The sequence below is a fragment of the Lethenteron reissneri genome, chromosome 33 (assembly GCF_015708825.2).
Source record: "Lethenteron reissneri isolate LAM-NWPU_2019-01 chromosome 33, ASM1570882v1, whole genome shotgun sequence".
Taxonomy (NCBI): domain Eukaryota; kingdom Metazoa; phylum Chordata; class Hyperoartia; order Petromyzontiformes; family Petromyzontidae; genus Lethenteron; species Lethenteron reissneri.
In genome coordinates, this window is record NC_083811.1 from 3,861,465 (window position 1) to 3,878,415 (window position 16,951).

Here is a 16,951-nt window from a genome sequence, read left to right on the forward strand (position 1 = left end):
CGTTGGGCGCCTTGCGGCGGGACCCATTTTTCTTTTTGGGGGGGGGGGGGGGGGCAGAGCTTTGTGACGTCATATTTGAGGGGGGGGGGTCTGACTTTTTGTGACGCCGTGTGACGAGGGGGGCGGGGGGTCAAAAATCGTCCAAAATCGCGTGACGTCATTTATGGACGGCCCCTTTGTAGGCTGCTCGCACGCGCGTTGAACTTCGTTCGCACCGTACGTTGGCCAACCAGTGCCCACGGGGAGATGGAAGCGTGGGTTGACGAGGAATGGCGGCGTCGCGGTTTTTGTCGCTCAGCAAAAATATTAACTTGACAAGCGGAGAGGTATACTCTTAGTTCTTTCGGCAAAGTCACGTAGGTAAAAAAATGAAATAAAAATTAATAAAAATAAAACAATAAAAAATCACGTTTCGGAGGCAACTCAAGTCAGATTTTCTGCAAATTTGCTGCAAATCTGACTTTTGTTGCCTCCGAAACGTCGTGATTTTTTATTATTGTTTTATTTGTATTAATTTTTATTTAATTTTTTTACCTACGTGACTTTACCGAAAGAACTAAGAGTATGAATCCTTGCAGTCACGAAAGCTTCAAATCTAGAAGCGGAGAGGTAGCAGAGTCGATGTTTGTTTCACCAGCTGGGAAACGCAAGAGTCGTTGTCTGCCAGTAGACGGCGATGAGTGCTCCTCTTTGGCAAATGTGGACCCTGAATCAATCAGTCAAGTCTCTATTCCTAGAGCACGATTTCGTGCAAAAGATGCACATGAAAGTGCTGTGCAGATAAAGGAAAACGTTGTTCAAAGACTAAATCGCAAGAACAATAAAAGCAATTTCCACACAAAACAAAATGGCATCGTAATAAATTGCTAGCGAAGGAATATATATTGTAAAAAAATAACACTCTAAAATAATCTTAAGTCAAAGCGAGTTTAAAAAAGTAAACTTTTTAGATTTAACCTAAAATTGCTTTACGATTGCGAAGCGAATGCCGTCAGGGAGCATCTTCAACGTCCGCTGTGTGGGTGGAGTAGACGGCGCGTGGTTTTAGCGTGTGGTTAGTACACCCCGCAGTCATCATTCGGTGAGCGAATCGCGCTAATTGTAATTTTTTTTATACTCGACAAAGCCCCGTCCGAGCCATAGAGCACTTTTTTCAGAAGCAAATGATAGCCGAACGAAGTGGCTTATCACGTGGAAAATTTTCTAAGTGGTGGAGGGGAAAAACCGGAGAAAATCCACGCGACCACGGGGAGAAACATGCAAACTCCAAATATACAGCAGCAGGCGTCAGGGTTGGGTTCGAACCCATGACCTCCTGTATACCAGGCGAGGTAGTTAACATCTCCTAGCCACCGTGGAACCCCTAATAAAACCGGCGACCCGAGTGCGATTCCTGGTCGCGTCTAAAATCCAGTGGCGAGTGGCATCTGAATCGGTTTCTGGACACTTGATTCACAAAGACAAAAGATCCCCCGGTATAGCCCACACAAACCGCTGGGGCAAGTGCTGTTAGTGAGCACGTCTAAAGGCAGGCACGGTACACGAGGGGGTAGGTGGCCAGCACCACGCCCGACCGCCTTTGTCTCCCTAGTGGCGATGTTTAGACGCCAAACCAGGTACTCATTTGAGGCTGAGTCGACCCAGGGAAGGAGGCTCAGGACCGGTTCAGATAATCGTCATTGGTGTTGGCCGCGAGCGGGAATCGGGTTCGTAGCGCAGCGCGCTAACCGCTACGCTACTGCCCCCCCCCACCTACTTCACAGAGCCGCACTGACAAACGTGGTGAAGTATGGTCAAACAACTCCTCGTGTCAAACGTAAAACGTGGGCGTCGTTTCGCACGCAGAAAACAAGTAACGTTTAGATGATACGTTCCAAAAAAAAAACATCCCCACATTCCAGTGAATGTCACGGCAGTTACACGCCGACAAAGGGAATAATTTGCGGTAGTTTATAACTCAGCGATGGCGTAGTCGTAGCGCCTATATAAGGGACATAAATCTTTATTTATGACCAGGCGAAGGATCCTGCAGGGACGCGTGGCGCTTGGGATTACGCAATGGGGGACACGTGACTAACTTTGAACGTCTGTTGCCAACCGCGCTGATCGGAGGTTGCGTGGGGGAAAGGGCAGCAAACTAAACACGCACAATAAGAGCAGTTCTGAAGAATTGGGTTTTCACCGGGCAAGGAAGGGTTTGGGTGGGCGGATGGGAGGGGGAAAGGGGGTGGGGGTACCATCATCACCATCATCATCACCATCATCATCGTCCTCGTGCAACCGCGGCCTCTCCAATCGTTGATTTGCCAACTCGCCGCTGCTGCTGCTGATGTTGATGCCGTTGCTGTCATCGTCCCCAAACAAGATTGGGCTTCACGTTCAGGCACCTGCCCCCCCCCAACACCATCTCCCCCGCTACAGTCGTGCGCTCGAAACTGAACCGTCTGTGGCTATCACATTGGCGGTGCAAGCTCATTTGGAGACTACGGGTCTTTTGCGCTATACAATAAACACGCAATGATATCCGCAGAAGCGAAGCCTACGTCGAAGTGGTCAGACCTCGGAAGCAAGGCCTGAGCCTGGACAGTGATCGGATGGGGGACCATCATGCCGTAGAAGGTGGTCAGAGCAGGTGTTGTGGGCACGCAGTTATTCTGCACTCCCTCCACCTTGACAAACCTGCACTGAACCAGCGTGGGGAAGTTTAATTATAACAATCGAGTTTAGTTTAAGATACAGGGTGCTTCAAAAAAATGTTAATACTTGAGATAATTTGCAACAATAAACACAAGAGATGTCGTGCCTCCGGGCTCTGGAGACCACCTGGAGAAGATTCCAGGCACGCGTTGACAGTGATGGTGCACAAAGCGGAGACTTTTTGACTTTTTGAAGCTATTAACATCACATTTGTTATCATGTTAAGGAGTTTTATCCGTTCTTTTTCCATTGAAAACGAGAGTCCCATCTAAGTGTTAACATTTTTGGTAGCACCCTGTATATAGCAACGTCAGTCATGCACATTGCATCTCACGATCGCCCAGGAACCACAGACAACGCTGGAAGGCTGCGACCAGCCGGTGGACCGGCACCAACAGTTGTGACGCCTTCTCCTGGCGAGCCAGGGTATAAAGACAAAGACCCCCCGTATAGCCTTAACATACTGTTGGGGCAAGTGCTGTTAGCGAGCAGCTATGAAGGCCTGGCACGGCACGCGAGGGGGCGGGTGGCCAGCACCACGCCCGGCCGTCTACGTCTCCCTAGCGGCGATGTTTACTACACACTGCAGCGGACACTCATTTGAGGCTGAGTCGACCTCGGGGAGGCCTAGGACCGGTTCAGATAATGAGCCATGGGGTTACGGCACCACGTCGACACGCACCCACGAGTGCCCGGTGAACCACCAACCCTCGTCGCCGCTGCCTCCACAGTTGCGGTGTTACAGGCAAGCCACTTGTTGCGGCTGGGAGCGTAAGCCGCCACCGGCCACCCGACTCCGTTCAAGTAACCGCCACATGCTGCCCTCACCCGGGTAGCCGTGGGTTGACAAAGCGGGCTGAGCACGTGCCCAGGGGCAAAGGTCGAGTTTGCGGGGGGCACGGTGGGGGGGGGGGGGAGCCCCTCCCAAACTGGGCCCCTTCGTGAGTTTATTTTAGTTTACAATTAAGATTACAAATATATAAATTATATGCACCCGTAATTCTTCATGTGAAGGACAAAGCGAACCCCTGCCACCACCCCCAAGTATAGAAGTTGTACTCCGTCTATGCCCCAGGGGTCAGGGGAGGCGGGAGTGGGAACCCTGCATGAGATGCGAAAAACTCTTAAATCCAAGCGCAATGCCACCGTGAGGCACGATGATACGGACAGCGCAGAGAGGCAGCGTGCCGCGGTAGCGCGGACGCGCAACAACACGAATCGAAACGAACGGATAGCGAAATGTGAAGAGCGATGAGTCACCCTGAATTCAATTTTTTGTTCGTGAAAATGAACTCCGCGGCCTCCTCCTCTTCCTCTTCCTCGCCCGGCGGCGACCCTCGCCGCGCAAGAAGGGGATTAAAGCCAACTAATGAATCACCTCCAATAAAATTAGCCAAGTCGGCAAAAAAACAAGCTCAAACAAAATAATGAGGCAATACTAATAATAGGGAGAAGTTGAGTCGACGGAATACGAAATAAAAATTTTGAAAAAAAAAAACACGAAAAAAAAACGCTGGCATTGCAGACCGTCGCGTGATGTCCGAAAGGACAGCGCAAAATAATGGCACCGTCAATGTTATTTCCCTGATCAGCGCGAGGGAATGAATCTGTCAGACTCGACAGTTCACGCGTGGGCACGATGCCCCAGAGACACAGATCCCACCCCCCGTATAGCCTCAGCAGACTTTCGGGGCTAAGTGTGGTTGGAGAGTAGCGCACCTATGAAGGCCGCCACGGCACGCAAGGAGAGTGGGTGGCCGGCACCACGCGCACACCAGGAACTCATTCGAGGCCGAATTGACCTAGGGGCGGCCCAGGATCCGTTCAGATATCGCACGCGGTACATGACTAACGGGCGCGCACAATGCCCGCATACACGTGGGTACGCACGGGCACACACACACGCACACACACACACGCACGGACACACACGCACGGGCACACACACACGGACACACACACACGCACAGGCACACACGCACGGGCACACACACACACGGGCACACACGCACGAGCACACACACACACATACACGGGCACGGGCACACACGCACGGGCACACACACACACACGGGCACACACGCACGGGCACACACACACACGCACACGAGCACACACACACACACGGGCACGCTCCGCGCATTCGTATTCCGCTGCGGATCCTCATAGAGCGAGCGAAGATGATGTAATCGGTCACATAGGAGACAGAAATACACAAAGTCACACCGCAAGAACAAAAATATTCCCTCTTGTTTGGGGGGGGGGGAGGCAACGGTGGCTGGGGTGGGGGGGAAGTATTAGTTTAGTTTTTTTCCGAACGAAGGCGTCTCCACGCCCCCGCATCAGCCACGGGGGGCGAGGGTTGTTTGATCATACTTCACCGCGCTGGTTCGTGAGGATTTGGTGGAGTGTGGGAGGTGGGGGAGTGCGGGAGGGAGGATCCAGTGTGAGGGATCCGTTGTCACCCTCCACTCATGCCACCCACCACTCATGTCACCCGCCACTCAAGCCACTCACCACTCATGTCACCCGCCACTCATGCCACTCACCACTCATGTCACCCACCACTCATGTCACCCACCACTCATGCCACCCACCACTCATGCCACCCTCCACTCATGCCACCCGCCACTCATGCCACCCTCCACTCATGCCACCCACCACTCATGCCACCCGCCTGGCAAACTCGGGTCGCTGAGTTCACCCAGCGGTATCATCGACGCGCAACACCGCGGTTAGTCGATCGGCAGCTGGGGGGGCGTGTGTGATGGGGTAACGTGTGGATTCTTTCCACCTCTTCCACGACGTCTGGCCTTACCTGAAAGAGTAGGCCAAAGTACCCACGAGATTCTCTCTATCTATAACGCCCCTCGAGTGGAACGTCCCCCCTTCCCACCAGCAGTGGCCGGAGCAAGCAATTGGAGGGTTGCCCCTTTACCTTCCCGTTACGCCTCTTCACCAACGTTGCACTTTTTGCTCGTGAAATGCCACGCGGTAAAATGTCGTCATCATCATCATCATCATCGCCATCGTCATCGCGATGCTCTGTGGTTTTTCGTTGTTGTTTTTGTTGTCAGGTGAGCAGGGCCTGGCGTCGTCTCTGCGATCACGGCTCCCTGTGGTTTCCTGGATGCGTGCGGCTGGGCGCAGGTGCCTCTCTCGTGCCACTCAACCCCACGTGGGCGCGCGCACTCCCAAGCGATAAGGGATGCCCCCCGTGCCCCTCCACCCCCCACGACAAGACGCAGCAGAGCGAGACAAATTAACGTCTCGTCTCAGGGTTTACACCCTCCACCTAAACCCCCCCCCCCCACCACCACCAGCCTCTGCCAACTTTTTTCGCGACCGAGATTAAAAAGTAGTCGCTTTCAGTGAGCCGCCGCCAGCCGCGATAAATAACAGGCCAAGTAAATAAATAACAGCGACGCGTTGCTGTTGTTGTTGTGGTCGTCGCTGAGAAGGAATGGGACGTTTTGGCTTCAGTAGACCCGTCTCGTGAAATATGATGGTCTGGGTGAGTGGAGGGATTGAATTCACACTGGGAATGGCCGTTGTGGGGCGGTGGCGGGGTAGAGGCTTCACAACCAAAATTAAAGAATTAAAAACAATGCCGGGAGATAGCATGGCAATCGGGAAGCAGAATATGTCACAATGCTGGGAGAGGGAAGGAGAAGGGCAATTCAACATCTTGGGTGATGGAATATCGCTGCGCAACTGACATATATATATGAAACGGATTATTCATGTCCCAGCGAAGACTTACAGAGAGTTGTTAGGACAAATGACAATGTAAAAAAAAACTATTTCACTGCACTTATTGGCCAAACTTTCCAATGCTGAAATATTGCCTGAAAATGACTCAACTGGGATTACACATCGTCACGTCTCGCCCTATTTGCGAACAGTTGACACGACCCTTCTGATAATAACGCCAATGATAATACTTATAATATAGGTTTTTGGGTCAGATCGCGTTAGTTATAAATGTGTTGTAACCCTCCACCACCCGACACGGCCAAACAGTAAAAAAATGTGTCACGTTTTTCAAAGGACAAAATAATTCACCTCTTTAGCCCACCGGTGTATTGAAGAGAGAATCAAGAGCATTTTAAAAATTTGAGTCGTAAGACGTTTCGCTGGCAATTACAATCAGCTTCATCGGGCAAGAATGGTGAAGCTCTCCTGTTGCTCCCGGTCTTAAATAGAGCAGCAGCAGGGTGACGTCATCATTTAATTCAATCTGGTGCAGTGATTCTCGGCAAAGAGGGGAATTATTTTGTCCTAGATTTGAAGCTTTCGTGACTGCAAGGATTCATATTCTTAGGTTTTTTTCGGTAAAGTCACGTAGGTAAAAAATTAAAATTAATAAAAGTAAAATTAAATAAAAATTAAATAAAAATCACGACGTTTCGAAGGCAACACAAGCTTCCGTCTTCAGGTGGAACCGTCACAGCACGATAGCTGTATCAAGTAAATGTATCAAGTAAATGATACAGCAAGCGTGCTGTGACGGTTCCACTTGAAGACGGAAGCTTGTGTTGCCTCCGAAACGTCGTGATTTTTATTTTATTTTTATATTATTTTACTTTTATTAATTTTAATTACATTTTTTTACCTACGTGACTTTACCGAAAAAACCTAAGAATAATTATTTTGTCCTTTGAAAAACGTGACACTTGTTTTACTGTTTGGCCGTGTCGGATGGTGGAGGGTTACGACACATTTATAAAATAACGCGATCTGACCCAAAAACCTATATTATTAATAATATTGGTCGCGAAAACCTACGTGTTAAAATGATAATATTATTATTATTATATAAAAGATACCTTGAGTAAGAGGGCCGATCGTGAGTAAACAGATACAACTAGCAACCCGAGTTGGGGCTCGTGCCCAAGATACAACTCAGCTTGCCTTGAAGACGGGGGCCTAAGCAAGAGTCTATCGCTGCCGACTCCCTGCCCTTAGGGGCCGTCCATAAATGACGTCACGCACCTAGGGGGGGGGGGTCAGACATTTGTGACAATGTGTGACGATGGGGGGGGGGGTTGAGAAATGTGACGTCGCATCAAAATGCGCAACTTTAAATAAATAAATACAACATCAGAGTCCAGCGCCACATTAACTACGCACTACAATGACAATAGTTTAAAGCGATTTGAAGCATGTTTTATATTTATTTTGGGGGGGCAGAGCTTTGTGGGGGGGGTCTGACTTTTTGTGACGAGGGGGGTCAAAAATCGTCCAAAATCGCGTGACGTCATTTATGGACGGCCCCCTTATTCTATGACAAGTTCAAGATCACCCCTCTTGTCGACCCCTCTGCTTGTGGCCGACTGCGGCCTCTGCGTAAAATAAATACGCACACTGTTCCCGCAGAGCACGCGTCTCTCCAGTTCGCATAGAAATCCAAGTTGCATTGGGTATTGCATTTGTATTTTCGTGCAGCCGTGACCCCATCATCCCCGCCCCTCGCGGCTCGAATCCGGTTAGCCGCCCCGGTTATAACTGCGGTGCGTGTTTAAAAACTGTGAATGCGCCGCTCGTCTGTCCTGTGCGTGGGCGGTAACGATCCAGCGACGCTCACGCGGGCGAGGGGAGCGGCACGTGTTCCCGCGGCGTGCTACGAATGTTCGAATGTGCCGCATGTGGACAAACTCAACCTGTAATTTGTGATGACACGTGCACGCACATAAACATCGCCCTCTCCCTCCTCTCTACTCTCAAACTGCCGCTAGCTACGTTTGCGGAAAAAAAACATAGCGGGCGCCTTCCTTGGCGATCGAGAGCCTTAGGGAATTCTGCAATTAACAACTGCGCTAAATCATTTTGGTTCTTTCGGTAAAGTCACGTAGAAGGGAAATAATAAAATAATAAAAATTAAACATAATACAATACTTACGTATTTTAATAAAATAATAAAAATAAAACTTTATTATATTATGTTTTATTTTTATTATTTTATTATTTCCCTTCTACGTGACTTTACCGAAAGAACCAAGATGATGAATCCGTGCAGTCACGAAAGCTTTAAATCGAAATTTAACTGCGCTAAAATCATTTAAAAAATGTTTTAATAATCATCACCGCCGTCATCATCATCATCGTGTTTATTGTCTACTCGACAGTCACGGCGCTCGACGTCACGAGCTCCTCCTCCTCGATGTCCTCGTCCTCGTCGACGCGCTGGCGAGCCGCCTACTGGCGCGCGGTGCGCACGCGGCGCAACTGGGACGAGGGCGCCTACAGGCAGCGGCTGCTGCTAAGCGGGCACGTCGGCACGTACGTCACAGTCTCCCCCCCCTCCCCCCGGGACCCTCCCCCCATTCCCACCCCCCCGGGACCCCCCCCCCCCCGCACGCGGCACGGGCTAAGCCATGCGGCGTGCAAACACGATTTTTTTTATTTTTTTACTCTTTCCAATTAAGGTTGCGAGTTTGTTTGTTGTTGTTGTTGTTGTTGCGCGAAGCTCCGTCTGTCCGTCTGTCCGTCCATCTGTCTCTGCCCGTGCGTCTGTCCGTGTGTCTGTGTATCTGTCAGTGTGTCTGTGTCTGTCCGTGTGTCTATCTGTCCGTCTGTCTGTGTATCTGTCCGTCTGTCTGTGTCTGTGTGTCTGTCCGTGTGTCTATCTGTCCGTCTGTCCGTGTGTCCGTGTATCTGTCCGTGTGTCTGTGTGTCTGTCCGTGTGTCTGTGTGTCTGTCCGTGTGTCTATCTGTCCGTCTGTCTGTGTATCTGTCCGTGTGTCTGTCCGTCTGTCCGTGTGTCCATGTATCTGTCCGTGTGTCTGTCCGTCCGTCTGCGTGTTGTCCGATCATCAAACAGTGCCAAGCCTAGCCCCGGACAACTTGACATTGGCCGTGTTTTAGGTGTCTGCTAGTGCAGCCCTCAACAGCTCACTGAGGTCGCTGGTTCGATCCAGAATATTGATTTAGACAGCAGGAGGAATCCGATGAGCGTTGAAGCTCTTTTTGCACAGATGTCCAGTACGGGGGCACGGGGTCAGAGCGTTATAACAACTCTCCACACGGCAGATGAAGCAGCGTTTCTATAACCCCCCCCTCCCGGCCACCACCCAGCCACGGTTCAGTGGACCGGCATGTCACACACGCCATGCGGCGGGGTGAAGTGTGGGCTAATTCCCAAACTCGACCGAGAGGCGTGACCTGTGTGGAAGAGTAGGCCAAAACGCCCAGGGGAAGGGTCTGTCGGGGAGCTCCACCGACGGCGGAGGAGCCCTTGGGCCAGCGGTGGCGTAAACGAAGCTATTGCAGGGCCTGCGCCTTTGCCACCTTGAGCTTCGAGATAACGCAGCAATGTTGGCATGCTGTTGATTTAAACAAGAAACGCGCTCCGTCCAATTATTACCACGAATACGCAGAATGCAATACTATAAGCGGTTGGGGTGGTGGGGGACATTCGCCATAAATCATCGAGAGGAAAGTTGCCCGACCCTCGCCCGTCCTATCAACCTACGAATAATGCGCGGTACCTTTTCTCTCTCTCTACGCTCCACTGGAAAAGTGGAAACAGGAGAAGCATTCTGGAGAGTAATCAATGCCGCCTGTAATTGCACGAATATATCCTGAAATCGGTCAGTCGACACGAGCCGGCTGCAGACGGGAACCTGGAAGGAAGAAAAGAAACCTGAATAAAAAAAACCTCAACAGCAGTAACCAGATGCCCGAGGCATTTTTTTATATTCCTGAAATGCGATTTATGCGGAATCGTAGACGCCACTGTGAATTTGATCTCGCGCCACGGAGCAGAGCGCACGGGCAGAGGAGAGTGCCCGCTGGGGCTTAAGAGCGGTGCACGCCGAGTGTGTGTGGAGTGTGTGCGAGTGTGTTTGTGTGATTAGAGTGTATGTGTGTGTGAGTGGAGTGTGTGTGTGGAGTGTGTGCGAGTGTGTGTGGAGTGTGTGTGTGTGTGTGGAGTGTGTGTGTGTGTGGAGTGTGTGTGTGTGTGTGTGGAGTGCGTGTGGAGTGTGTGTGTGTGGAGTGTGTGTGTGTGGAGTGTGTGTGTGGAGTGTGTGTGGTGTGTGTGAGGGCGAGTGGAGTGTGTGTGTGGAGTGTGTGTGTGTGGAGTGTGTGTGTGGAGTGTGTGTGGTGTGTTTGAGGGCGAGTGGAGTGTGTGTGTGTGATTAGAGTGTATGTATGTGTGTGTGTGGAGTGTGTGTGTGTGGAGTGTGTGTGAGTGAAGTGGAGTGTGTGTGTGTGTGGAGTGTGTGTGTGTGGAGTGTGTGTGAGTGAAGTGGAGTGTGTGTGGAGTGTGTGAGAGGAGTGTGTGTGTGTGGGTGTGTGTGTGGAGTGTGTGTGTGCGAGTGGGTGTGTGATTAGAGTGTATGTGTGTGTGTGGAGTGTGTGTGTGGAGTGTGTGTGCGAGTGGGTGTGTGATTAGAGTGTATGTGTGTGTGGAGTGTGTGTGTGGAGTGTGTGTGTGCGAGTGGGTGTGTGTGATTAGAGTGTGTGTGTGTGGAGTGGAGTGTGTGTGTGTGGAGTGTGTGTGTGGAGTATGTGTGTGCGAGTGGAGTGGAGTGTGTGCTAGTGGAGTGTGTGCATGTGAAGTGTGTGTATGTGGAGTGTGTGTGCGAGTGGAGTGGAGTGTGTTTGAGTGGAGTGTGTGTGCTTGCTAACAATGCTTGCCCCCCCCCCCCCCTGACAGTCTGTTAAGGCTACACGGGGGATCTTTGCGTCTTTGTACGCGTGTAGTGTAGCGGTCAGCACGCCTCGTTACGAACCCGGGCGACCCGAGTTCGATTGCCGCTCACGGCCAACGCCGTGGTGTCTGGGCGCCTCTCCAGAACCTCTCTGTCTCAGAGCGAGCGGGCCATGTGCGCGTTACATATGTGTGTGTGGGTCCCTCGGCGCAGCGCGGACAGCCTGAGATGGCCGGAAGGGAATATTTCAGTTTCCTTTGGAGCGGAGTGAGCAGTTGAGAACGCCTGTGGTCTGGATGACAAATTTGTAAATCGGTAATTGTCACTCGGCAGGGGTGGGTGGGTGCACAGCCCCACCCTCCCACGTCCCGTAACGCAAAAATCCTCGAAGATATTTCAGAGATTAAGATTTTAATTACGGTTTGTTTGAGTTGTTCGCCGGAAAATGATATTAAATTAAGACACCGCGGTGTTTTTTTATGGCGTGCCAACAACTCGATTAGCAGGGTGCCGGTGATGAGGGCTCCTAGGCAGAATTAGAACCCCCCCACGCACGCACACACACGCACACACACGCACGTACACGCACACACACACGCACACACACGCACACACGCACACACACACACGCACACACGCACACACACGCACGCACACACACGCACACACGCACACGCACACACACGCACACACACGCACGCACACAGACAATCCTCCACTCTGAAGATAAGCACGCCACCTCTGCTACGTCCAGGGAGAGTGCGTGCGCGCGTGCGTTTGTGTTTGGGTGTTAGTGCAACAGAATGGCCCGGTCAGCGAACCCCGTAACGGAATGGCCCGGTTAGTTAACCCATAACAGAATGGCCCGGTCAGCTAACCCCATAACAGAATCGCCCGGTCAGTTAACCCCATAACGGAATGGCCCGGTCAGCTAACCCCATAACGAAATCGCCCGGTCAGCTATCCCATAACAGAATGGCCCGGTCAGTTAACCCCATAACAGAATGGCCCGGTCAGTTAACCCCATAACGGAATCGTCTGGTCAGCCAACCCGTAACACCCGGGCCCATCCCGTGACCTCCTGCCAGCGAGTTCTGTGCACGATGCTTGTCGCGATGACCTCAAAGTGCACCCGGCCTGGCACGAAGCGCTGTGGGTAATCGCGTCGCCGCCGCTTCGTTTGCGAACGGCGGCTGTCGTCATGTCCGTCGTGGTCGCTGTGCGTGTAAGTGAGTTGGGGGATGTGTGGGGTCTGTGTGTAGGCGAGTTGGTGGTTGTGTGGGGTCTGTGTGTAAGCGAGTTGTGGGTTCTTTGGTGTCCGTGTGTAAAGAAAGAAAGCGAGAATGGGAGCCGTCCTCGTGGAGATGGAGCGATGAAGTCAGTTCGCGTGCCGGTTCTGGGCGAATTTGGTACATCGCGGGACTGCGAGAGATGGTGATGGCTTGGGGGGGGGGGTTGCTTCATCCAGCAGCGGAAAGAACATGGTTGATGATGACGCTGTGTGTGTGTATGGATAGAGGTGTATACTTACGTGTGTGTCTGTGGGCAGTGGTAGCGTAGTGCAGTGATGTGCGGTGAGGTCAATGGCTGGGGAGCACTGGCCACTGGCTCGTGTCAGAGCCAGATTCACACACGGAGGGGGGCGTGGCCTCACTGAGGGGGGCGTGGCCTCACTGAGGGAGGCGTGTTAGACACGTCCCCCTCAGTGAGGCAGATGTGATGGCTGCCTCCCCTGGTGCTTTTTCATTGCAGTTTCATGACGAGACCAGCGAGCCTAAATATCTTCATACACATACGTGAAATAAGTTACCTGGAGTATGGAAGGCGAGGACAGGAAATGAAGGGGTCTACAAACATTACGTTGGTGACATACTGAGATATTAACAGGCACGCGCTTATTGCCCGCGCTCCGTCCAGTTACTGTGGGGTTGCGCAATCAGAGGGGAGGCTGAGCTCGTCGCTGCCTCACCTCTCGTCTCTTCCGGTATTTGCAGCTCCGCTAATTTGGCGATTTTGACTATAAAAATGATTGGAATCGTACAGAAATGACATTTATAACACAGATCAGTGGAACAATCTTAATATTAATTTTATTTGATTATTCTTTTTTTTTACTTTTCGTAACAGCTATTATCATTGGAGTATGTCAGGTGAGGCTCTGCCTCCCCTGCCTCACCTGACCGCACGTCCCTGGCGTCGTGGTTAGCCCGCTGTGCCACGAACGCGGTGACCTGGGTTCTATGCCCGCTCACGGCCAACACCACCCTAGGTCGACTCAGCCACAAATGAGTAACCTTGGTGCGGTGTGTAAAACATCGCCACTGGGGAGACAAAGGCGGTCGAGCGTGGCGCTGGCCACCCATGCCGGCCTTCATAGGTGCTCGCTAACAACACTTGCCCCAACATCCCGTTCAAGGCAACACCGGGGGCCTCTTTGTTGTTGGTGTATGTCGCTGTAGGCCTTCGTGTGAATGTCGACACGTGTGCACGCGCGCGTAAACATTTGAGTTACGGGTGCAGGTAAGTACACACGTTCACGCGATGGATTGATCGCCGATGTATTATGCATGCGGAGATTACCGTGGTGCAGTTTGCATTTAAAAACGTTCCAAAACAGCCAATTATAGGCCCCAGCGCCTTCAATTACAGCTCGCGAGCGTGCCGGGGACCGGTGGTCCTTTGTGTGTTCGAATCCCAGTCTGGGTTTGACTGGGCATCACCCAGCCTACCCCCCCTCCTCTCTTGCGATAAGAGTTTCCATTGCCATCGAAAGGCAGCCCGTGTGAGGTTAAGTGCTTTGAGATCTAGTAATAGGTTTTTACCATTTAAACTGGTACAAAACTGACACCTTTATACAAGGCATCATGTTTGCAATAACCGTAACACAAGCAGTCAAAATGGTGTCAGTTTTGTACCAGTTTAAAGGGTAAAAACCTATGAATATATTTTGCCACTGGTAAAGGAGGTCTCATAGTGCTCTGAGATCGTTGTGTGTACGCTGGAGAGGGAATGCCGGTGGCGGAAAGGGGAAGACGGCTATACTGCTACATGGACGACTGCAATGCTCTCCAGTGCAAAGACAAAGATCGTCTGTGTAACACGTTAGCGAGTAGCAGCCTATGAAGGCCGGCACGGCACACGAGGGGGGGCGGCAACGCCACGCGCCCGGATGCCTTCATCCTCGATGTTTCACAGCGCGTCTGCACACAAACACACTCACTCATTCACTCACACGCAACAATAATCTCAAGTGTCTCACGTAGAGACACATAGACTCACAGAGAGACCCATAGACTCACTCAGACACCCATATACCCACAGAGAGACCCGTAGATTCATAGACTCACATAGAGACCCATAGACTCGCACAAAGACCCATACACTCCCTCAGACACCCCAAATTATCACATAGATACCATAGACTCACACAGACTCACGTAGAGATCCATAGACTCGTACAGAGACCAATAGACTCACTAAGACACCCATATACTCACAGAGAGACCCATAGACCTAGACTCACGTAGAGACCATAATCTCACTCAAAGACTCTTAGACTAACACAGAGACCCACCGACTCGCATAGAGACCCTGTAACAACACCGGTCGTCTGGTATTCACTCGCTCCTCCACTCTCACTGCGCCGCACATGGCGGGCGTCCGTGGCGTCACTTCTCTCTTTTCAATCTTGATTTTAAGCTTTCGTGACTGCAGGAATCCATACTCTTTGGTTCATTCGGGGAGGGTTTTCACACATCTGTGCTTGCTGTAGTGGTCCCACCTGATGACGATTGCTTGTGTTGCGATCGAAACGTTGTGATTTGTTTTATTGTATTTTATTTTTCTAACTACGTGACTTTACCGAAAGAACCAGAGAGGATGGGTTCCTGCAGTCACGAAAGCTTCAAATCAAGATTGAACCAATTCCCTCTTTTCGTTCTCTTTCCCGTAAACTCATTCCCCCGCGCCTCTGAATGTCTCAGTTCAATTCGTGCGCGATCCAAACAAACTCCGCCACGCAATGAGTATCCCCGCACGCCCCCCTCGGCGATCTGCCGCGTGCTTGACGACGGTGACTGCGAGCGCTTTTGTTGTTGTTGTTTGCCAAATGTCAAAAGGTCGCATTGGCCAATGACGCGCGACATGATGGGGTCCTCTGACCCGTGTGACCCCTTGACCCTGCCGCGCGGAACTAGAAGGAGTCCCACCGTGACCCATCACGGGGGACATCGCACCTCGCCGATCTCGTCGGAGGAGCATGAAAAGCATCATCACGCGAGCTCCCGGTCACCCTCGAAGCAGCAGTGGCGGCGGCTTTTGGCTCCGCCATCGAACCGAGACGGTGGCCACCGCATCGCGCGCGTCTGCGGCCGTCTGGAACGCGCTTGCTTCCGATATTGGGAAGCCACTGGAGTTATGCGCTTTTACATCTTTATTCAAAACTCATTTTTTTACAACTGCGTTATGTTTGCTGCCCTTTCCCCCGCACCTCCGATTAGCAAGGTTGGCAACGTACGGCGCGAAAGAAGTTAGACTTACATACATACCGATATCGACTCGACTCCCACTTCACATGCCGTCTCTGCATCTCCCCGACTCCCCTCGCTGCGTGTCTCGCTGCCGTCTTGATGCGTGGTACTAATCCTTGTGCCTCGCACCAAACAGGGCCTGGGTTCGATTTCTGACATTCGAAACTTCCTCTGTGGAGTCGGTATATGCTCTTTCCTTGCGCCACGTGGGTTCCCCCCGGGGTCTCTGATTTTCTCCAATAAATAAACACACGTGCAATGTACTTGGTGCTAGCCAAACATCCCAATGTAACGGCAGGACCCTCCTGGAAATGTCTTCAGATTCAGTGTGGCTTTCCTGGGCAAATACATAATTCTTATCTCCCCCCCTCTTGCTCCATCTCCCCCCTCTATTCCCCATCTCTCTCCCCCATCTCTCTCCACCTCTCTCCTCTCTCTCTCCATCTCTCCCCCTCTCTCTCCCTACTCTCTCTCCATATCTCCCCTCTCTCTCCCCCATCTCTCTCCACCTCTCCCCCCATCTCTCCCCCATCTCTCTCCACATCTCTCCCCCCCTCTCCCCACTCTCTCTCTCCATCTCTCCATCTCTCTCCATCTCTCCCCGCTCTCTCACCCCCCCCCCCACATCTCCCCCCCCCCCCCGCAGGGTGACGTGCGTCTGCGTGCGCGGCACGAGCGTGGCGAGCGGAGGCCGCGACGGCACGGTGCGCGTGTGGGAGGCGCCGAGCGGCCGCTGCGTGGCCGCACTCTCGGGCCACGGCGGCCCCGTGCGGGGCCTCGGATTCCTGTGCGACGGCCTCCTCGTCAGCGGCTCCCGCGACCGCACGCTCAAGGTGCGCGCGACGGCGTCAGCGGCTCCCCCGTGACGGGGCCTTGTCTGCGATGGAGCAAGATGTTGACTACCTCGCCTGGTGTGCAGGAAGTCGTGGGTTCAATCCCGATCCTGACGCCTGCTGCTGTGTATTTGGAGTTTGCGTGTCTCTCTCTCTCATCATCACGGTGGCTAGGAGATGTTAACTGCCTCGCCTGGTATACAGGAGGTCGTGGGTTCGATCCCGACCCTGACGC

The 16,951-nt window shown here is 52.2% G+C and overlaps 1 protein-coding gene across 1 annotated transcript in view; it reads left to right on the plus strand.

The window, feature by feature from the left end:
* The window catches only part of LOC133350219 (F-box/WD repeat-containing protein 7-like), a 109,728-nt gene that overhangs the window by 20,962 nt on the left and 71,815 nt on the right, over positions 1-16,951 (plus strand). Inside the window, exons 9-11 of the mRNA XM_061564325.1 lie at positions 5,775-5,847; positions 8,826-8,979; positions 16,530-16,716. Of these exons, the coding sequence (XP_061420309.1) occupies positions 5,775-5,847; positions 8,826-8,979; positions 16,530-16,716 (414 nt within the window). The remainder of the gene's footprint in view (positions 1-5,774; positions 5,848-8,825; positions 8,980-16,529; positions 16,717-16,951) is intronic.